General features: G+C 37.6%; 1 protein-coding gene across 1 annotated transcript; it reads left to right on the top strand.

Annotated features, from left to right (window-relative positions):
• The first annotated feature begins 5,998 nt into the window (after positions 1–5,998).
• Positions 5,999–21,185, top strand: LOC139744815 (carbohydrate sulfotransferase 15-like). The gene is made up of 7 exons (XM_071655233.1): positions 5,999–6,002; positions 10,333–10,422; positions 11,360–11,513; positions 12,882–13,047; positions 13,923–14,067; positions 14,937–15,098; positions 21,070–21,185. The coding sequence occupies exons 1-7, from the start codon at positions 5,999–6,001 to the stop codon at positions 21,183–21,185; spliced, it is 837 nt and encodes a 278-aa protein (XP_071511334.1).
• The last annotated feature ends 2,209 nt before the right edge of the window (positions 21,186–23,394 follow it).

The following is a 23,394-nucleotide window of genomic DNA, read 5'->3' as shown; positions in this document are numbered from 1 at the left end:
CGAGAAGTATTCCGTGGTTAATCGTGTCAAAGGCCTTGGAGAAGTCCAAGAAGATACCTATTGTGTGTGAAAGTGTGTTCATGAAATGCCTCCCTGATACTGACTGTGACTAAAACTGTACATACTCCAGGGGCGTCACCAGCTTTTTTTCAAGGGGGGTGCGTTTTGACACTAAATGTTTACGAGATTTTTTGGACAGACATTTGGAATATCGAAGCTCTCAATCCCTAGACTTTTACTGTTTTTTGAGGGAAACCAAGCGGGGAAAGGGCACCGGCGTAGCTAGGATTTCATCTTGGGGGGGGGGGGGGGGGAGGGTTTAGTATGCGAGGGAGCGAGCAAGGGGGGGGGGGGGTGGAAGTGCCGGAGGGGGTTGTACCCCCTATAAATGGATTATGGAATGACGGTGTGAAACGACAAATTACTGGCAGCGATATCAGGAGAATGGCATAACGACTACATGCGAGCGAGGGGAGCGAGCGAGCTTGAAAATTTTGACATTTTACAGTCCCAAAACTGCCGTTTGTAGCCATTTTTTTGCTTTGTAAATTAAGGGGGGGGGGGCGCACCGGGCGCAACTGCTGGCAATTACTGGCAGCAACATCAGGTGAATTGCATAATAATTAAATGCGAGCGAGCAAAGAGAGCGAGTTTGGAAATTTTGACATTTTACAGTCCCAAAACTGCCATTTGGAGCCATATTTTTTCGCTTTGGAAATAAAGGAGGAATTATGGGGGGCGCAACGGGCGAAACTGCCGGTAATTACTGGTAGCAACATCAGGAGAATTGCATAACAATTAAATGCGAGCGAGCGAGCGAGCGAGCTTGAAAATTTTGACATTTTACAGTCCCAAAACTGCCGTTTGTAGCCATATCTATTTGCTTTGGAAATTAAGGGGAGGGGGGGGGGGGGGGGCACCGGGCGCAACTGCTGGCAATTACTGGCAGCAACATCAGGTGAATGGCATAGCGATTAAATGCGAGCGAGCGAAGAGAGCGAGCTTGAAAATTTTGACATTTTACAGTCCCAAAACTGCCATTTGGAGCCATATTTTTTCGCTTTGGAAATAAAGGAGGAATGGGGGGCGCAACGGGCGAAACTGCCGGTAATTACTGGCAGCAACATCAGGAGAATTTCATAACAATTAAATGCGAGCGAGCAAGCGAGCGAGCTTTAAAATTTTGACATTTTACAGTCCCAAAACTGCCATTTGTAGCCATATTTTTTTTTTGCTTTGAAAATTATGGGGGGGGGGGGGGGGCGCACCGGGCGCAACTGCTGGCAATTACTGGCAGCAACATCAGGTGAATGGCATAACAATTAAATGCGAGCGAGCGAAGAGAGCGAGCTTGAAAATTTTGACATTTTACAGTCCCAAAACTGCCATTTGGAGCCATATTTTTTTGCTTTGGAAATAAAGGAGGGGGGGGGGGGGGGCGCACCGGGTGCAACTGCCGGCAATTACTGGCAGCAACATCAGGAGAATTGCGTAACAATTAAATGCGAGCGAGCGAGCGAGCGAGTGAGCGAGCTTGAAAATTTTGACATTTTACAGTAAAAAACAAACAAACTGCCGTTTGTAGCTATATTTCTTCGCTTTAGAATTTAAGGAGGCGCATCGGGCGCAACTGCTGGCAAATACTGGCAGCAATATCAGGAGAGCATAATGATTACATTCGAGCGAGCGGAACGAGCGAGCTTGAAAATTTTACATTTTACAGTCCAAAAACTGCCGTTCTTAGTCATATTTTTTCGCTTTGGAAATTAAGGGGGAGGGGCACCGGGCGGAACTGCTGGCAATTACTGGCAGCAACATCAGGTGAATTGCATAACAATTAAATGCGAGCGAGCGAAGAGAGCGAGCTTGAAAATTTTACATTTTACAGTCCAAAAACTGCCGTTCTTAGCCATATTTTTTCGCTTTGGAAATTAAGGGGGGGGGGCCGCACCGGGCGCAACTGCAGGCAATTACTGGCAGCAACATCAGAAGAATGGCATAAAGACTAAATGCGAGCGAACGGAGCGAGCAAGCTTGAAAAATTTGACATTTTACAGTCCCCAAACTGCCGTTTGTAGCTATATTTTTCGCTTTGGAAATTAAGGGGGGGGGGGGGCGCACCAGGCGCAACTGCTGGCAATTACTGGCAGCAACTTCAAGAGAATGGCATTACGACTAAATGCAAGCGAGAGGAGCGAGCGAGCTTGAAAATTTTGACATTTTACTGTCCAAAAGCTGCCGTTTGCAGCTATTTTATTTTCATTTTTTCGCTTTGGAAATTAAAGGGGGGGGGGGGGGACGCCCGGTGCGCCCCTCCCCCTGGATCTACCACTGGTAGTCAAGGGTGTCGGTGTATGTTCATGACTGGGGGAGGTATGACCAGCGAGGTGGAATCGAAGTGACCAAGCGGGGAAAGGATGTCCAAAATCTGCACTTTAGAGCATCCCCTTAACTAATTGTGCGTGTTTGTTTGTGTGTGTGTATTATATACATGGAAAAGTTAGGAATTAGCCCAGGTCAAGTCTTTTTATTGGCAATGCAAGACATTTTTATATAGACTAGTATGTAAAGCAAAACTGCAAAATCAATGATCTAGCCTTGATATATTATAACGAAGCGTATAAGGTACAAAGGTGTATACATTCTACATCACATTCCGCAACATTGTAGCGACTCTTCGTTCGGATGTACTGAGTACACTGCGCACATCCTGCTTAAAACCAGGAATCACAATCTTTTGTCGGGTCCAGGCTTTTTGAACAATGTTTCACACTACATGTATATACCTATTTAATTATGGTTAAAAGAAATCATAGAAAAATATCTTATTTCTGGATCACCCTTTCATTCAAAAGCAGTTTACTAACACTTGAACTACTATTTCGGTAAATCTTTTTTTTTTTTTACCAGCGGATTGGGAGGGGGCGCACCCCCCCCCCCCCCCCCTCCGTAGTTACCGCCACTGCTTTTGGGTGAAATAATTGGATAGATTTCTTGAATTCTAACAAAAAAGCAAGAAAATTTTTTCATCGCGGGAATTATGATTATGTGGGGTGGGGCAAATGGTGCGCTTGCTTTCCAATATTTTTATGGGGGCAACATTTTTGTTTTCTTTCAAAAGCAAGAAAATCTTCTCATTTCGGGAATTATTGATTATGGGGGGGGGGGGGGCAAAACAAAAATGTGCTTGCCCCTCCATTTTTTTTTCTTTTTTTTTAATGAGGCTAAGGCTCACTCTTGGGCTGGTAATATGGATTGGTCAGAAGTAACGTACATAGACCCTACATACTTGTAAGTAGCACACGTACATACAAACGTGTATAAGTGCTCCGTATCGTACGGATGTACAGTACGGTCGATAAATAGTAAACACTGTACAATACTAATAGATATGTATAAAATCAGTGCTGCCAGAACCAGGGGTGCGAATTGTTTTTGCCGACGATTTGTGTGTGTGTGTGTGTGTGTGTGTGTGTGTGTGTGTGTCACTGGTGCAAAAAAAAAAATAGAAAAGAATAATTATTTAGCGTCCGGCGTTGAGGTCGCTCGCAGACTGATTTTTTTTTTTTTTTTTTTAAAGGATCTGAAGGGGGGTGCGTTCGCACCCAACGCACCCCCCCCCCCCCCCCCCCCCCCCCCCTGGTGACGCCCATGTACTCACGTTGAACTTCCAGGGTTAGGGACCGTTCACTGGCGATGAGACGACACTGAAGTACGCCCTCATTGTCAGCTGCCGTTGGAGTAAACGTCAACTCACTACGAACGTTGTAATGTGTAAAACGATTGATACGGTAGTCAAGACCCGAAGTAAGAGACTCGTCGACAACATTATCGCTTCCTTTACATGAGACACAAAGGAAAATAGAAACCAACGAACTGAAATGAGTCTGAATAACATCAGAGGATTTATCTTAGACATATTTCAGATTTATCACTGGAAATTTGGGCCTTGCTCATTAATTTGGAGAGCTTTCGATTACCGTCAATATTCAATTCAATAGTTTTACCAATTCCTTAAAAAAATGATCCAAACCTGTACATGTAAACAGATTGACTTTCATTCATCTGATAAGGACAGTTCGTTAAACACTATGAAGTATATGCACCAACTATATTAACAAAAATAAAAGAAACAATGTACATAATTATAGTGACAAAGAAGAAGAAGAAGAAGAAGTAATCATACCGATGGAAAAGAGTGTTTCACTAAGGAAGTGTTCCAACAGGCGCGCCGGAAGCAGTTTTGGATTGGGGGGGGGGGGGGGGGCAAACATTGGAGGGGGCTCAAGATTAGACCATGCATATGTTACACAATATACACATGCATACACACACACACACACACACACACACACACACACACACACACATTTATTATATATATATATATATATATATATATATATATATGTAAAAGTGGCGTACGGTGGGTCGAAACATGGGGGGAACCATTATAAAGTAATTTTGACGGTCTGTGTGCTTGTGCGTGTGTGCGTGATAATGGGACTACAATACATTACGGAATGTGATACATTCAACAACGCAGTCATTGAGGAACATTGTAAGTTTTCCTTACATGGATTATGGAATGACGGTGTGAAACGATCGACAAATTATATACTGTCAGCAACATAAGGTGAATGGTATAACAATAAAATGCGAGCGAGGGAAGCGAGCGAGCTTGAAAATTTTGATATTCTACAGTTCCAAAACTGGAGTTTTAATCGTAGCTATATACGTATTTCGCTTTGGAAATAAATGGGGCGCATCGGGCGCAACTGCTGGCAATTATTGGCAGCAACATTAGGAGAATGGCGTAACGATTCAATGCGAGCGAGCTTGAGAATTTTGACATTTTACAATCCCGAAACTCCCGTTTGTAGCTATATCTTTCGCTTTGGAAATTAAGGGGGGGGGGGCATCGGGCGCAACTGCTGGCAATTACTGGCAGCAACGTCAGGAGAGTGGCATAACGATTCAATGCGAGCGAGCGAAGCGAGCGAGCTTGAAAATTTTGACATGTTACAGTCCAAAAACTCCCGTTTGTAGCTATATCTTTCGCTTTGGAAATTAAGGGGGGGGGGGCATCGGGCGCAACTGCTGGCAATTACTGGCGACAACATTAGGAGAGTGGCATAACGATTGAATGCGAGCGAGCGAAGAGAGCGAGCTTGAAAATTTTGACATTTTACAGTCCCAAAACTCCCGTTTGTAGCTATATTTATCTTTCGCTTTGGAAATTAAGGGGTGGGAGCATTGGGCGCAACTACTGGCAATTACTGTCAGCAACATTAGGAGAATGGCATAACGATTCAATGCGAGCGAGCGAAGCGAGCGAGCTTGAAAATTTTGACATTCTAGAGTCCAACAACTACCGTCGTAGCTATGTTTTTCGCTTTAGAAATTAAGGGGGAGGCGCACCGGGCTCAACTGCTGGATGCGAGCGAGCGAAGCGAGCGAGCTTGAAAATTTTGACATTTTACAGTCCAAAAGCTGCCGTTTGTAGCCATATTTTTTCCCTTTTATTCATATATATACATACTTATTTTATTTTCTTTGTTTATTCATTTATTATTATTATTATTATTATTATTTTTTTGTTTTTTTTTTTTGGGGGGGGGGGCTTTTGGGGGGGGGGGGGGCAAAAAAGCGTTTTGCCCCCCCCCCCCCCACTTTTTGGATTTGGGGGGGGGGGGGGCCGCCCCCCCCCCCCCCCCCACTTCCGGCGCCTATGTGTTCCAATATAAGGACGGTTGATAAAGAGGACTTGACACATGGCGTAAAATTGATTTACTCATGAGTTCGCGAAACCAAGTATTTCTTAATCTTGTTTTAGGACTGTTGTCGATGGAAAATAGCTTCAGGACTGAATATCAGGACGGTCCGAGTATACCTATGCTATCATAGTACATGTATACGTGTATATACACTACCATACCGCGGCCAACTGTTTGAGTGCAGCGCAGAGCTTCAATTCAAACCATCGACTTATTTCGCAATGGGTAAGAGTGTAACCGAAATATTCAACTCCTGCAGGAATTTTACAGATTCAGATAATGTGTTTTAGGTTGTAAAATCTTTGGGGCGCGTTTGTAGATGTGTGAATATGATAATACGAGGCTATGCGAAACTACAACTTGCCCTAGGCCTACATACTTCAAGTACAAGAATGATCGCCAGGCCCAGTGTGATGCCGGGCACGAGTCCTGGGGTGTTATTCTGAAAATATTCATAAGTTTCTTCCTAAATATTTCCCAGAATAATGAGGGAGAAAGTTAGGAAGTGCCCCCCAAAAGACATGACCATTACTCTGACACCCGGGTCTGAAACTTGATCCTAAGAACTTCTTAAAGCATATTAGGTCATTCTTATCCCAGCCCACCGCAGTTTCTGATATCAAAATCAATATTACTAGCATAAAGTTTCGTCGCCCTTAGTATGAACAAGTAACCATGCCTACATAACGTATCTTGCCAAGTCGACATCTGAAAAGTTACATGTCATCATGGTGACATAAGTTATCTACCCAAGCTGATATCTAAAATGTTACATGTCGTCATGGTGACATAAGATATCTTGCCAAGTCGACATCTAAAAAGTTACATGTCGTCATGGTGACATAAGGTATCTTGCCAAGTTGACTTATAGAAAATTACATGTCGTCATGGCGACATAACTTATCTCGCCAAGTCGACTTAAATGATTGTTTTTATTTTGTCAACACCATGCGCGCACGTGGTCGAGATCTTATGAAGATGGTGACCTATTACAATTATACTAACAAAGTCTATTAACTTGTCAGCCGGCTTGTCAGTCTAACAAGTTAGTCTCTTTACCAACTTAGTCTTAGTAACAGCTAAATCATGGATTCCGAAAAGGAGGCCGAGGACATTAGCAAAAACAACAACAACAATTTCACTAAGCGGAAGTAAAAAAAAAAAGACAAAGTAATACACATACAAAAGCACACATACCAACGCACATTGACAAACACAAGGCGGCTCTCTTGTAAGGAAGGATTGATGACAGGATAGAAAGATAGTGAGGAAGGTAGTAGGTCCGAAGTGGACAAGGGGGGGGGGGGGGGGAGGGAGGGGGAGAGGAGAGGGAAACGATGGGTCATAACCAGGGCTCTGGAGGCACAGAAGCACGGGCTCACTGATTAACAAAGAGTAGTGAGATTACCGAGCAACAACAGTTTTGAAAATCACAAGTATAAAAAAAAAGAATGAATCATTATGCTGCATACGAAGTTTTTAAATAATTCTTTAACTTTAAAGAAAACATATTAAAACTTAAAACTTCTTTTATATTATTATCAAGAGAATTCCAGAATTTTGGTCCAGAAAAGGAGAATAAAGATTTTGCAAAAACCGTCCTAGTCAAAGGCAAATGATATTTATGGGATTGACGGGTTGGATGTGCATTTCATGAACAGTTTCATTCTTTAAAAACATGGAATCAAACACAAGGGGGAGAGAATGGTTAGTGAGTTTATACATGAATTGTCCTAATTGCAAACGATAAAGATCATAAATTTTCAGAATATTATTTTTGTGAAATAAATTATTAGTATGACCTCTCCACGATTCGTGACAAATGATACGAAGAGCTGTTTTCTGTATTGTAGATTACTCATAATGTCTAATTCATACCAAAGAGTTGAGGGCGCTTGTATAATACTCTCTCCCTCGTATACTACGTGTTTGTATGAAATGGCGCCGACTACGGAATGGATAATCTTTTCATTATCATCTGACACAGCATTTTAAAGTCTCTTTAAGAAAGGCGACAATCCTTCACGGGGTAAAATGCGTAACTTTTCCCGTGTAATTTTGGATGCTGCTGTTTGCGATAATCCCAAAAATTGATTAAAGGTTTTTCAAGCAGTAGCCGCTGACATGATAATTTTGTATCTTGTTATATCTTAAAGAAATATCATTGATTATCATAATTAACTCACTTTGAAAATGTTTAATGCTTTCCTTATTCGTCTTCCTAAAATCATTTTCTTTTAGTGAATTCTATAATACAATGAATCAATTTCTTGCTAAAGTCAAAAAAGTGCATAACCAATGCTTAAATTCATCCTCTTTGAACATTCTTCTATATTTCTTCCTGCTCACAGGAAGTCAAGAAAGGAAGTAATACATTACAAAATATATATATTTTTTTTTTTTCATCTTGATTTTTATTTCATTATTATTTCCATTTTTGTTACTTGGCCTGAGTTACGATATGAAATGCGTGAATAAATGAATCAAACTTACGGTCTCCTTCACACCTCACTCCGGCGTCTTCACTGTGACTACAGCCCTGATGACATCTCCATGGCCAACGAAAGCAATGAACCAGAGAGTTTTCCGTTCCCTCACAGTAAACCCAATGAAGCCAGATTGGTCCAGAACCCGGCCCAAAGCGAGCTCTCAAATAATAATTCAAAGCTGATGAGTAGCCGAGATCTCTGCACACCGCGTGCGCGTCGTTGATATCCCACCAGCTGTCACACACCGTGCCCCACTGTCCGTTACACGATATCTCAACTCGGCCTTCATTTGGGGTTGATCCACCAACCAGCCTCACTGTAATAACATTCCTTTGATAAAAAGATAAATAGAAAGATAAATGGCATTAAAATCACATGCCTGGCAACCACAGACCAAATTGCACTTGAGTTAATAAATGAATATGAATGAATGGTTTATTGATAATCAAACTTCGATTCCAGCCGAATGGCTGAATTGCGTCTTATTTACATTGATAAAATTACAGTGAGACAAAATAAATTACATATACAATGTGTAAAACACGAACAAAATACAATCATTACGACGACAACAACAACAAATCATCAATACATCAATAGGGGCAATCCATGATTATAAATCATATTACAACAAAGCAGTGTTTGAGTGAAAAAAAAAATATACCCTATATCCTCCAGTCATATGACAACCATTTCAGCGAATAAAGAAGGCATAGAAGAGGAGAGGAGGCGTGGAATGTGGAATGTTGAGAGATAGAGAATTCTACATGAAGTGTGAGGCTGAGACAAGAACAGAGTGAGGGGGAGAGAGGAGAAAAAAGAAACAAGGCTGGGGAGAAGAAAAGGGAGGCACAAAGGGAGAGCAGGAGAAATGTGAGGATAAAGGAGAAGAAGAAGAGTGAGTTGAGGGGAAAGGGAGAAAAGAAAGGGAAAAAAACCTGTATGCAACTGGATAAATAAATAACAGGCAATTCAAACAAAAATAAACATACAGAAGTCATTGAAGTCTATGTATAGTGTCGTTTGATACACATGTTAAACTATATTCGTGACTATAGTCACGAATATAGTGACTATAGTCACTTGGCGGAGGTCTGCGCTCTCAGAGTGCTTTTCTATAGCGCAGACCTCCGCCAAGTATGCAGCTCATTTCCACCATTGATCTTGTTCTTCCATAGAGATATCAGTGATTTCCACCCATTATACGTACATGTACTTCATTGTGTGCTGAAAGTCGCCCGATTTCCCAATATAGAAGCCATTGTTAGGGCGTCATAAACATCTCAGCTGCACAGCGCGCCTTGCCCTAACAGAAACTATAGAGCACGCACTTTATTGTTGTTGTTGATTCGTATTTTAGATGGGTATTAAAAAAAAGCCAAACTCGGTTGCCAGTGCACCTTGGCAGCCTTATGCAATTATTTATGTTATTATAGCGTATAATTATTCGGCCAATTCTATAGCAATGTTGTTAATTTCAGGAGACACAAAACACAGATATTAAAGTCGTATACGACTTTTCAAGGGTTATGTCCAGTAATGCATTTGTAACACCAGCTTATACTTTCAAACGATGGAAAAGTCTAAATATCGTTGTTTAAGGGAAAAAAATCACAAAACACCCCGGATGTAGTTTACACCAGGAAAGAGATCATGCAGTGGTGGACGATGGGAAGAAAGCGTGAGTTGATCGAGACAGGTGCAATGGTTGTCATACTGTAACTCATCACTGTTCACAGTTTACAGTCAACCTTGCCTTTAAAGCCAATTCAAAGTTATCAGAGTGACTTTCGACTATAAAAACCACAAAAGCATTTATATCATTGTCATATCAATCCCTGGGTATATACGGCAATGATTTTGTTTTAAACACACTCTCAGAGTGCCACACAAATACCACATTTTAATGCAGTCGTAAAAGGTTTTTTTTTGCTCGACTAGGTCATTTTTGTAAAGTAGGAATATATTATGACTGCTGAAAAAAAAAAGATAAACATGATATTTCTATTGCGATTAATATGCTATATGCAACTTAAAATCTTGATTTTTGTCTTCGTCGACTGTAGATTTATCTCTGGAAAGCTACGCGAGTCTGTCATCGCAACTCGTTCAACGTTTCACCGACGATCCCTCCACGAAGACAAGGCTTGTGTATGGTAAGTATTACATGGAGGAAAATCGCAGATAATTTCCAAGAACTTTGACTTGTCTCAAGTTTGCTGGGGTCGATGTGCAAGTTACACGATTATTTTTTTAAAAGACCACTCTGGAAATTAAGACAACCAGCTCTCAAATCGTCTAAAAATGTGCTCTTTATTCTTAACAAATACCAAGAATAAAGTGTACGGTTCATCTTAAAACCGGCTGTCTATAAACGAAAACATCGGTGTTATAATATTTTTTAACAATGGCATTATAACATGTCACTGTCTGGTTTGAAAGCAAGGGGTAGCACATGGTACCCAAGCAAACGACCCGCATCACTGTCAAATATACAATCTCATGACACACACAATGCCAGATTAGATGCAGTGTCATAATCACAATGGTGTGTGTGTGTGTGGGGGGGGGGGGGTCAAACTTCACTTTCACTTGAAAAGCTCAGAGAATAAAGATATACTGATGCTGTAAATGCCTTTCTCCTCTTGTGAGATGATATTCATGATATGACTGCCTCAACCCTTAACATTACAAGGGAGACGACATCATTGTAAAAATTCGATTTCCTTTCTATATCACTCTTACACACATCAGACAATCTAATTTTCCCAGAGATGATTATTCATTCATTAGATTGTGCCCTTTTTTGAGGGGAGGGAGAGGGGAGTTGCGATAGCGTTTTTTGATTATGATTGATACATCGACATAATCTTGTAAACGCAAAGGTAGCAGTGCAGTATAGTTCACACGACAGGAGAATACGCCAGCGAGTATTGTGTGATGTAATTTTGACAAGAGTTCGCATGTAAAATATGAGACTACACTATCATTTAAGATTTTATGTGCATTTTTATAATCATATAAGACACATTTGTCTTCAATCAGTCTTATTCTGAAGACTTCACTCTCTTTATTTCTTTGGCCTTCACTAAGGAGACGGATCACCAAGCACTTTTTGGGACAATCCAAACTGGAAGACTTGGTTTAGAAATCGCTATCAAGGACCGCAATACGTCACTGCTGACGTCATGAGAGCTATACAGCCTGATGCAAAGCTGTTAGTAATTCTTCGTGAACCTGTGTCAAGGTAAAGGGACTAATTACTCCTCCCTCTCCTCCTCAAAACGTCGCTTCTCTTTTTTTTTTTTGGGGGGGGGGGGGCGTCATTCAAAGGAAATATTACCGACATAAAGCTGTGTTTGTTACTCTGTCTGTTTCTTGTTGTTTGTCTGTTTGTATTTATGTTTGATTATTCTTGTCGGATCGCTATGATTATTCTTCAAGCTTTCTTATCGTTTTATCATTGTTTTCTTTCATCTATTAAACCGTATTCTAAAAGTGATCATTGTTTACTTTATGAGTGTCATTATGATGGCAATTTATAGGTAGGTCGTAGTTAGGGAAGTATTAATCAATGATGCTTTCTCTTGTACAGAATTAGAGAAACAATAATTCACAAAAATAATCATTTTTCAAACCTCAGACAACAAATCGAATTGTTCCCCAACTAACCAAAGTTAATAAAATCTGAAAATCATACAGTTTTTAAATGTAGGATGTTTCTGTAATTCGTCGTGTTGAATTCACCACAAAACTCCAGCGAATTTTGATACATTCAATTTATCGTATTGTACATCTATACAAATAGATCCTAGATGTTGCCCGACAAGTACAAACTATTCTCGTTTCCCCAAATCTTGGAATGTGAAGAGCGTGTTTCCTCTGTTAGCAGTCAAACGCATTGTTTGACATTAAACTATTAAAATGAGTATATGAATATAAGAACGACCCAAGTCCAATTTTTGGCCAAATTCAGTTTGACATGGGAAATTGTAGATTGTGCATGGACTCATCTTGTGTGTAATGATAAGTCCTAATTACCCAGAACGACCCAAGTCCATATGAATCAAAGAACGACCCAAGTCCATCACACAAAATGGCGTCTCCACAATAATGTTAACGTTAATTGTCATAATAAATATGTTCTAATTTGTATATACAATGTTGCCTTCCCATCACAGTTAAATAGAATATTATTGGACAAACAAAAAAGATATGAAGTTGTTTTTAGTTTACTTGAAATGGTCTTCCATGGACTTGGGTCGTTCTTATATTCATATACTCAAATATTATATCGTTTTTCATTCGAAATGATCAACAGGTAACTGCAGTTATATTCTATTATATTCTTAACACTATGATTGTTAATCTTTTTCATTGTGAGATATGCGTCTGATACAGTGCACTCCCGTTACAAAGGCGTAGAAATTCTGGTTTCAAAGTTATCATTTATGCTTTACTTTTGGGCCATCACACTAAACGAAAGAAAAAAGACGGACCCGAGGACTTCAATAATAACCAGAGTGCACACAGAATGACACTGTGGAATATCTCGGAAGTATTCCTATTCTACGATTGTCTAGGAATTTTACAATCAATTTCTTCATTTCTTCAGACTTTACTCCGGCTATCTCTACTTTGAAGATTCCTCCAGAAAGAGTCCAGAGCATTTTCATCAAGAGGTTACCATGGCAATAAGTAAGTTCAACTCATGCAGAGAGAAACTGAGTTACCGCGCATGCGCCTACAGCCCGGACCAGATTCATCATGGCTACTTTGCAGTAAGTCACGTGACAGTATAGGATACAATTACATTGAAATGTTTATATTTTGTGTATACTCCAGTAAAGGTTGGAAATGTTTTACAAAACCGCAATGGGTCGAGGACGATTGGAAATGCAGTGGTGAATGGGGGGGGGGGGGGGGCACCGGGCGCTTCTTTATTTATCTATTTATTTATGTATTTATTTATTTGTTCATTTATTCATTTATCTATCTATCTATCCATCTATCTATCTATCTATCTATCTATTCAATTGACATTTACTTTTCATAAAAGAATGCCTGGATCCGCTCCTGGAAATGTTTAGTTTATACCTTGTAATCAAAAAACAAAACAAAACAAAACAAAACAAAACAAAACAAAACAAAAACAGTAATCTTTATTATGGAGAAAACAGAGCTGAGTATAAAGTGTGGTAAAAAAGAAAAGAAAACCAAAAGATCGAGGAGAGATCTGAGACGGGATGCCATGGAGACAGAAGACGATGAGCGAACAATTACCATGGTGACCCACCTACAATAACATTGCTTTTTGGTACCAGGTAAACAGTTTGAATGCAAAGAGTAAAGCGTCATTTTCCTTTTCTTTTCTTTTTTGATCAATTTAGTAAGCCATGGAGTTTAACAGGGAAGAGTTTAATCTTCTCAAGGATAGTGCACACGCTTTATAACAGAAAATATTTTGAAGAAAGATTTATATCAATAAAATCATCACATTCATTCTGATAACTTCCTTTGTTTTTTTACCAGGTTCATTCTCAAATATCTCAAGTTGATAGATGAATATGTCGGTGTCTGTTGCGAAATTCTTCAAGTGATAATGACTGTGACAGAGAACTAGATGATAGGCTAGTTGTGTGATCTATCTTTGCAGCGAATCCTGATCGGCCTCTACGCCGTCTTCACCCGGGACTGGTTGCGAGCCTTCCCGAGAGAGCAGCTGAGGATTGTTAGGATGGAGGATTGGCAAGTCAACTGTACAGGGATACTGACCGACATCTTCTCCTTTCTTACACTAGGTAAATTTGGATTTACATGCCGTTGTGAAGTTTTAGTCTTGCTAATGTTATAGCACTTATTTTCTGTGTCTTTCTCGCCGTTATTGATCCATTTTCTCAATGATCAAAATAACGTTTTCTACAAATTTGATTGATATCACAAGACATATATTAAATGTGAGCAAAGAGTAGATTCAGCACTTCAGAAAAGCCGTACTTATACTCGCTTGAAGAGGAACGCGTCAAACTTTCCATTATATTCAAAAGAAATAATAATAAAAATGATTATTAAACGGGATTTTTTGTCCTGCGATCTCCTTTTACATACATACTGCAAGATGGTGTAACATAAAGCATGGCTTATTGTTGACACGATAGTTCTCAACTTTCTAAAGAAAATAAATATCTCCTCTCTGCATTTGCTCCTTCTTTACAAGACACAAAATTACTCGTTCTTCCAGGATTCGATTTTCCTTTTGAGTGATGCTCGTTATTTCTTAGGTTCGTTATTCCAAAACACATGAATTATGTGTATCTATTTAGATGTTCGTTTGTCCAAAAAATGAAGTAAGATTCTTACGTTCGTGGCGTCATTCTGAATATTTGTTATTCAAAAGAATGAAAAAAAATAGATATTTAATAGGAAGGTTCGTTTATCCGAAAATGAATAAAGTTCATTGATTGCTGTTTGCCCCCCCCCCCCCCCTCTATGTCATACGGCTCGATAGTCCGAAATGAAATGATATGTGGACAAATATCCAAGCCTATCCCCATGTACTTTATTTTCGGACTGCCGAACTTTCGGCATAAAGAATCTCTGGAATAGAAAAGACTTAAGCGACTTTTTTTTTCAGTGTTTTTCAATGTTTTGTTATGTTTTTCCCTTGCAGGGAATCTAAGCCAGGAGCACACAGCTCAGATCTGTGAAGCCACGCCCCAAAACTCCAACAAGGCAAAGCTGCGGGAGGTAGGGGGCATGTTACCACAGACGGTATCCCTCCTGGAAGACTTTTACCAGCGATCTAACGAAGAGCTCAGCCAGCTACTGGGCAGTGACAAATTTTTGTGGAAAGACACATACTTAGCTCAAGAAATATCACAAAATAAAAGAGATGGATAGATAGGTGAATAGATAGATAGATAGATGGATTGATAGATAGATAGACAGACAGATAGATAGACAGACAGATAGATAGGCAGACAGATAGATAAATAGATATATTGATAGATAGAAAGATAGATAGATAGATGTTTAATAGATAGAAAGATAGATAGATAGATAGATAGATAGATAGGCAGATAGATAGATAGAAAGATAGATAGATTGATAGACAGATTGATAGATAGACAAGGATATTGATAGATAGACAGATAGATTGATAAATGAGTGTAGACAGGTAGATTGATAGATAGATAGAAAGATATATGAATTGATAGACAGATAGATTAATAGATAGACAGAAAGATAGATAGAAAGGTATATAAATTGATGATAGATTGATAGATAGACAGGCAGACTAATAGATAGATTAATAGATGCATGTAGACAGGTATAATAGATTGATAGATAGACAAAGAAATAGATAATGATATAGACGGTTAGGTATAGACAGAGATCACATGCACGAGAAGGCAGACTGAAAGGGGAAAAACACAATAATTATCTGAGAGTCTACGTGTTGGTATCTGCCTTTAAAAAGATGGAGAAGAGTGACAGAAAAAAAAAGAGGAATTGATGTAAATGTTGCAATAATTATCACGCTGAATTTCAAAGTCATGCAATGTTAATGTGAAGAAATAAGCACAGAAAAGTATCACCGTTGTTTACAACATGATTATACCTTGTGTAATATTAGCAATGTACCTGCAGGCGAAAGAGATATGTTTTGCCAAAATAAATTAGCGCGATAAATAAAAGCACACGCATCAGAAGTTATGAACATTTCAAGTGGGTATGAGACTTGAGCGTATATGATTGAAATAACATTCCCATGAAATTAATCTATAAAGAGTTTGAATATAAGCTACTAAAGCTACCAAACAACGTTCACTGGAAACCCATGGCGCCTAATTAAGGAATATGAAGTTCTTTAACCTAAATAAAATTACATACTTCTTTGATGAAATTGTTGCAGCAACTTTTTACAGTGACTGCGTTTTAGAGAAGGACACAATTTTAACATTAAACAGTTTCCTTACAATTTTCATCTTCTTGTTTCATTCTTAGGATAGAAGAAATCGTGTGTGACTAATAGTATTATGTAAAGGTTTTAAAAATAAAAATTAACATGGGGGATGGAGAGAACAATCATTAGAGCTTCAAAAACTGTTTTGACCTTATATGAAATACTCTGCATAAAGACTGGTTGGTTGGTTGGACACAATGGTTGGTCACAATGCAATCACGTGACTAATGTGGCTAGGATCAAAATCGTTAGAGCTAGAGTGACATCACGTGAAATAATAAGATTCCAGGATTTTACTGGCTGCTGACAAGCTGCCCTTGAATGAAATGAAATATATTCATGCACAACATGATATAACACAATGTTACCATGTCTTTTGCTGCGGATAGACTTGGCAATGATGACTTTTATTTTACCTTCGATGATGTTGCGATTCATGTTAATGAAAATAGAACAAAACTTGCCTCTCATGTACATTTTCTTGAGGTTAAAAAGAGTGACTGTTTGTCGTGAGAGGAACACATTGGTGTCATCTGCAACAAAATGTCAAAGAGTATCGTGATTTTAAACAGCCTATGGTCATACAACAGATCTTTGTTGTCATTATTGCATATCACACCCTTATTTTGCCACTTTGAATTACCTATTTTAGCATGGGGGAAATCTAGTAAATGTAATGTGCAGAGACTGCCATCTAAATTACAAAAGCGAGCTATTAAAATAGTCTTGCATTCACCGTACTTAGGGTGCCTTCTTTGCCGATATTTTGTCTATTTTAAGTGTGTATGATATAAATGTATTACAGAATGCCGTATTGTGTATCATGTTCTTATGCTATAATGATATTTCATCCGCATCCTTGCTATATAGGTTATTTCAAATAAAACAAAGATAATCATAATTATGGCACAAGAAATTGTAGAAAATTTTATTCACCGCTGATTCGAACATCCTACTGCAAAAAGTTTATTTTTTCAAGGCCCTCAAATCTGAAATTTTACACTGATGTGAAATGTAAGAAGACGGTAAAACTTTTTATGAAAACTTTCACGCGTATTTCCAACGGAAGGTATTCTCGAAGTAATCAGTATCATTCAGAATTGATAAGAAATTAGCATTAAAGGGGTATGTTTTTAAAAATGGCATCTTGTAGAAGCTGGTGTATGTTTTGTCTTTGTATTGTGTGTGTATAATATGTGTGTGTGTGTGCGTGCGAGTGCCGACTTTTTTATCAGTTATAGTTTATAAAAAGAAGAGACAAAACTCTGTGTCTACTTCCAGGGGTTGATTTTTTATCAGGCCCATTGCCTTCTCATTAACCCCTTCATCTGAAAACTTTGGGCGTGTGTTTGGTTGTTTGCTTGTTTTGTCACATTTGACATCATACTTGTTATACTATTGTCATATCTTTATGTATTCATATCTTATTAAGTGAAAATATATGAAATGAAATGTAATGAATGAAATGAAATGAAATGAAATGAAATCTTTCTACACGCGCCGAGCGCTACGGGACTTGGGGGAAAATATACCTCCCACGGAGATGTCATGTGTTACATTGCACCTCTCAAACAAACGTATTGTGGATGATATTTGAGTCATGTTTGTATGATCCTAAATTTGTCCGATTATACTGTTTGATTTCTTATTGAAAGAGAAATTAACAGGCATTATACTTTTCTACCCAGTGATTATTGTTATAATAGATTATTAGGATAAAGATATTGAAAGAGAATAATTACAATCAACTAAATGTACATTTTGAGTATCTGCGGAAAAATTCAACATTCATCTAACAATCACGAAATAATTATGTTTTCCCAGATGTGCCCTTGTATTTCAAAGGAGTTTCTGTTGAGTTTGCTCCTGATAAATTCATACGAACATGTGTGTGCGCGCATGCGTGATTTCGTTTGTATTAATTTTGTTTCACTGTAATAGGAGATGAATTACATAGAGTTCCGTAGATTTTGAATTTTCAATACCCACCAAAATCGACTGGATCAAATTTCGTGTTAGAGGTCAATCATCCAAACTTTGAATAAAAGCGAATTAATCGAGTTATTTCGAAAGGCCGACTCATTCCACTTTTCTCTGCTTGTAATGGCAAATCAATATTTCTTTTTTTTTCTTATGACAAGAATCAAAATGTCTAGATGAATATGCACAAATTTACTTTTACCCCCTTTCTTTTGTGTTTTCTACATAGTTATGCTTATAGACAAAGTTTGCAAGTTAATTCCGTGCTTTAAAAAGAAATAACTTTTGACATGAAATTATAGCTGTATAGTGTTACGAAAGAACAAAACGGTGTTCACACAGATGTATTACTTTTTGTCGCAACCGATTGAAAAATTTAGTCTCAATATCTATAAATAGTGCTGTAATTGTAGCACAAAACAAATTGCAAATTAACAAATAAAACACACACATAGACTCCCACATACACACGTTCAGTCCTTCATGTACCTAAATGTATCAACATCCATTCATTCTTCTGGACCACACACCGAACCTTGTTTAATATTACCTCTGCTTCCACACTATATTTCTCTCAATTCATTAATTCAGAGAATATTCTCTGCCGTCAAATTACAAAGTCTGAACACACTACCAATAAACACATCCTTAGAAATGCAGCAGTTGGCATTGCCCATGAATTGTTACGTATTTAAAGTAAGCCTACTTCAACGTTTAAACTCACACGGCTTCCAACATACACAATGTGCACATCATCACACATACGTATATCACACATACATACAAACGCACAAACGTCTCGATGTCACGTCCGTCACTCACCCTCCTTCGTATTACTCCTCAAACCATAGCTCTTTTGTTTGATTTATTGATAAAGTCAACTTACAGGAACCTATTATTGTATCCAAGCATAGGGATGGTACAGTATTGGTCGAGATGAAAATTGAGCTGTTTACTTTTTGTGAGATACCAAGAAAACACTTATGAAATAGTACAGAGCATACCATTTTAAGAGGAATTCAAAGTTTATTTGATGAAAATCGGGTTTGGAATGACTGAAACATCCAAAAACAAAGTAAAACTAAACGATCGTAATGAAATGTGGGTCCCACACTTGATTACAATCGCTCTGTTTCGGATATCTCAGCTATTCAAAACCAAATTTCATCAAATAAATGTTGAATTTATCATGGAATTACATGCTCCTTCATATTTCATGAGAGGTTTCTCATTATCTAACAAAAAAAGTAAAAAATGTTATAAACCTGAAGTTATGTCTCAACCAAAACTATACGATCCCTTTAACGGTTTAAGACTGGTGTGTAATTCGTCACTGTAATTTCGATTCCAAATTCTTTTCTTTGCTGGAAAATATAGAAAAGTAAAACAACAACTTACAATAAACAGTTTAAATAATGAAAAGAGACAAGTGTTAAAAAGATGTGATTTTCAATCTTCAAGAAATGTCTTTACTGTTTGAAATACGTTTACAATGACAATTCTATACTACTGCATTGAGGCTAAATAATAATCATGCAATCCTTACATCGCCCACTTCTTAAGTGATCATACTTTGATCTAATGCTTTCATTACAGAGCAAAGAAATGTCCTGTCTAAAACCAGGAAAAAAAATGTGGAGGTTTCAACTGTCGTTATTCCAATGAATAAACGTCTCTCCTTACTGTATATAGTTGTCCTTCATTACCGAGCCTGATTAAAAGGAAAACGTCAGAAAATGTTAAAAAAAAATACATGGAAGATCTCACGTACATATTTTTTTTTTTCTCTACATCCAGTCGACATCACTTACGTATTCACATTAAAAAAAAGAAAAAAAAATGTGAGAAATATTTTGTTTTCTGTTCATTATCTTGACAACCTTTCTGCTTTTAGATCTCGCATGCTGATGTGGAAGTATCATTTTCTTTTCGTGCAATTTGCTGAGGTGGAGTTGAGACTAATATGAAGGAAAAAATAAATGTTTAAATAAATGTGAATTTCGATTGAAATTAGGATCTAAGAGTCTATGAACTGGCACTCCTCTACTGTCACATCCGTCAGTGGGCTGACTGTCTTTGTCGAAAGAAATGCAACCGTGAATATTCGACCACGATTCCAGTTTATCTCTGTCTATAGGAAAAGTAAACAAAGAAAGGACAGAAACAATTTGACTATATTAGATCATAAGACAGATACATTTGAAAATAGGAAAATATCTTTATCTTTTCTAGTGTTCAAATATACAGTTAAAACCTCAGGAGGTTATAGGTTTTTATATTTATTTGTAATAATAACAACAGCACGATCGGGAGTCGCATTGAAATATACAACTCATTTCTTCATGGTTATTTTAGCGAGAAATATAGTATTGTTATTCTACATCATGATAGAACCTGGTTACGTAGTTCATGGTGGAAACGCATTTTTCTTATTCACCATGCAGTCGAGCCACTATGAGCCAGTATCAAATAAAGATTTCTTATTCTAAAGGCATGTCGCCTCAAGCTTTCTTTTGCAATTACTTCGATACATCTAATGATTGGCAATGAAGGACATTTAAACAAGACTAAATACTAAAACTAGACGAAGAAAACGGAGATGCCAACGATGAATAGGAATGAAAAGAGAAGCAGAGGAATTGGAATAAGAAGATGGAGACAAAGAGGTTAAAGGTTAACATAACTTGAAGAAAAAAAAACTTGAAGAGGAAATAAAAAAGGGGGAGTGTCGGTATAAACAAAATGATATTATTGCGAGGAAGAAGATGATGTACATTGTCGTAGAAAAGGAAGAAGAAGAGAGATATACCTCTTCAGAAGATTATGATTTTTCTTCTTGTCATCACCGTGATCGTAGAGGTCATCATCGACATGAAGAATGCCGTGACGACCAGGACGTACGTAGTCGAGGACCTTTGGAGAACACCAGGACCAGAACCTGGATGGCAAGACCAAAATCATGACCGTATATGACAGAACACAATGAAGGGACTTTCGAAAGCAAACGACTAAAGATCATAATCTAGACGTATATGATATACTTCCTCTATACAGTCATGTCCTGATACTTTATAAATAGCAGACGCAAGTTATATCATGTGCTTTGAATTTCGCATGATGCAGTCATATATGATAGTATCTGCATGCGTGTACTCACGTTACTTTGTTATCGTGACGTTTGTCGATGAAAAAACAACAACATAAAACACAACACAGCCCCATGATGATAGCGTTTCTATATCTTACATAGAAGAAAAAATCTCTCAATTTATCATTGATCCCTTCTATATACCAATGAGTCAATGTGCACGAATTTCTCACACAAACCACATGGGCAGATAACTATAGTGCTTATGTTTGTCTGTGTTTTTTTTTGTGTGTGTGGATAATTCATGTGCATGTGTGTATTATTTTGTATTTGTATATCTGTGTTGTACAGATGCAACAGATGTATTGTAAGTACATCGCGAGGCAATCACCATTGATTGTCAATAATAGTATTTAACTTGTAATGTGTGTGCAGGGTTGAGTTTCGAAAGATATTTTTATCTGATTTTGCTTGTATGAACCTGCATTTGAATATTTTTCATAATTATTCTCATTTGTACACTGACCACCTTAGTATACTTTGGTACTGCTGATCAGTCTTTTTGTATAGCAATACATGAATAAATGAACGAATGAATAAATAAATAAATGAATAAATAAATAAGTAAATAAATAAAATAAATAAATAAATAAATACATACATACATACATACATAAATAAGTAAATGACTTGATAGATAATGAATACATAAATAGATAGATAAAAATTTGTGGCACCTATAAAATAGAGATTATCTTTTATCACATCTTTAGTTGTAACTCACTCTCGTCAAAACACTTCCGGTTCTAGAAATTCTTTTCGAATCAAAATGGAATGTTAATCAAGCAACATTTTCTTGTTTCCCTTAACTTGAAATCGGTATATCATTTTGTTTGATAAAAAAAAAAAATTCAACCGTATTGAATTTAATATCCGAATTGACACCTAACAATGTAAACGTTACATTAGAATTCAGAGCGTACTTGAGGTAGCGATGTTAATGACATCACATTGATCTGGGTGGATGCCCTTTGAATGTAAGATATTAACATTGGAATCTAATCCCGCATTTAAAAGACAAAAGTACGCAGAGTTTTGGAGAAAATAATGTTTTATTTTGTAGGTAAAACACTGCGTATCCTTTGAGAGATACTACAGAATGTCATCAAGTTTGTATAGATCATTGTCTTTCCGCTAAGAGATAGTTCCAACTGAACTCCTACCAAAAATCTACTAGTTTCCCTATGTGGAGCATGCCTTGGATAAAGGCCCTACTATGATATGACCAAAAAAAAAAAAAAAAAAAAAAGCAAGAGGAAATGGATTAGATCACACGATCATTCCTAAAGTTTGAGGGAAATTAGACAATCCATGAATAAATCTTGGTGCAGCCATCGCTCGATGAGATTTTAAATACAACAGTTTGTATAAGTTGTATTTATGTATTGAAAGCGATATAATAAAAAAGTTAATAGAAAAAAAAACATACATATTTATCTATTTTCTAGCATAATGAAAAAGCAATAGACCTACCTCTTTCAGCAAGCAAGATTAAGAAAATAACCCTTAAATCACCATTAAATCTGTTAGAAAACGAGGAAAAGTATTCTTTTTCATAAAACAGTGAAAAATTTGTGGAATTATCTTCATATATGTTTTATGATATTATTTTCCTCGTAAGTGTGACGTCAGGAGTTGTATATTCTTCTATTCCAGCCATGACTGTACCAAAACTTTATAATTTCATATTTTTTTTTCAGTAGAACGTGCGTTTTTCCTCAAATTTTACTGATGCATTTAATTACAGTAAAAGTATAATATCGTGCATTTGCACAACCCGAAACTAGCGCTAAAACTAAAAGCACGCGAATATTTTGGCTTGTCATATTATGTTCCTGTAGTTGATGTAGTAATTCAGCGGAATTAAAAAAAAAAAACAACAAACTTGCGAAACTCTCATACTCCGCCGAGCGAGAAATACCAGTCTCGCGAAAATGTCCACCTTTACGCTAATATTGTTGCAATATCTCCCAATCCATATAATGGTTTACATTCCCAATAAACTAAACGCGTCTATTGCAATGGGTCGAAAAG

The sequence above is a fragment of the Diadema antillarum genome, unplaced genomic scaffold, assembly GCF_040938485.1.
Source record: "Diadema antillarum isolate AM-2024a unplaced genomic scaffold, OU_Dant_1.0 scf00000035, whole genome shotgun sequence".
NCBI classification, from domain to species: Eukaryota; Metazoa; Echinodermata; class Echinoidea; order Diadematoida; family Diadematidae; genus Diadema; species Diadema antillarum.
This window is presented reverse-complemented; position numbering and strand designations above follow the sequence as displayed.

Bases quoted from the DNA above. Each gene is read 5' to 3' on its own strand.
- LOC139744815 (XM_071655233.1), top strand. The intron at 13,048-13,922 runs GTAAGTCACGTG...CTATCTTTGCAG, and splicing joins TTCATCATGGCTACTTTGCA to CGAATCCTGATCGGCCTCTA. The intron at 15,099-21,069 runs GTGACAAATTTT...CCGTGATCGTAG, and splicing joins GCTCAGCCAGCTACTGGGCA to AGGTCATCATCGACATGAAG.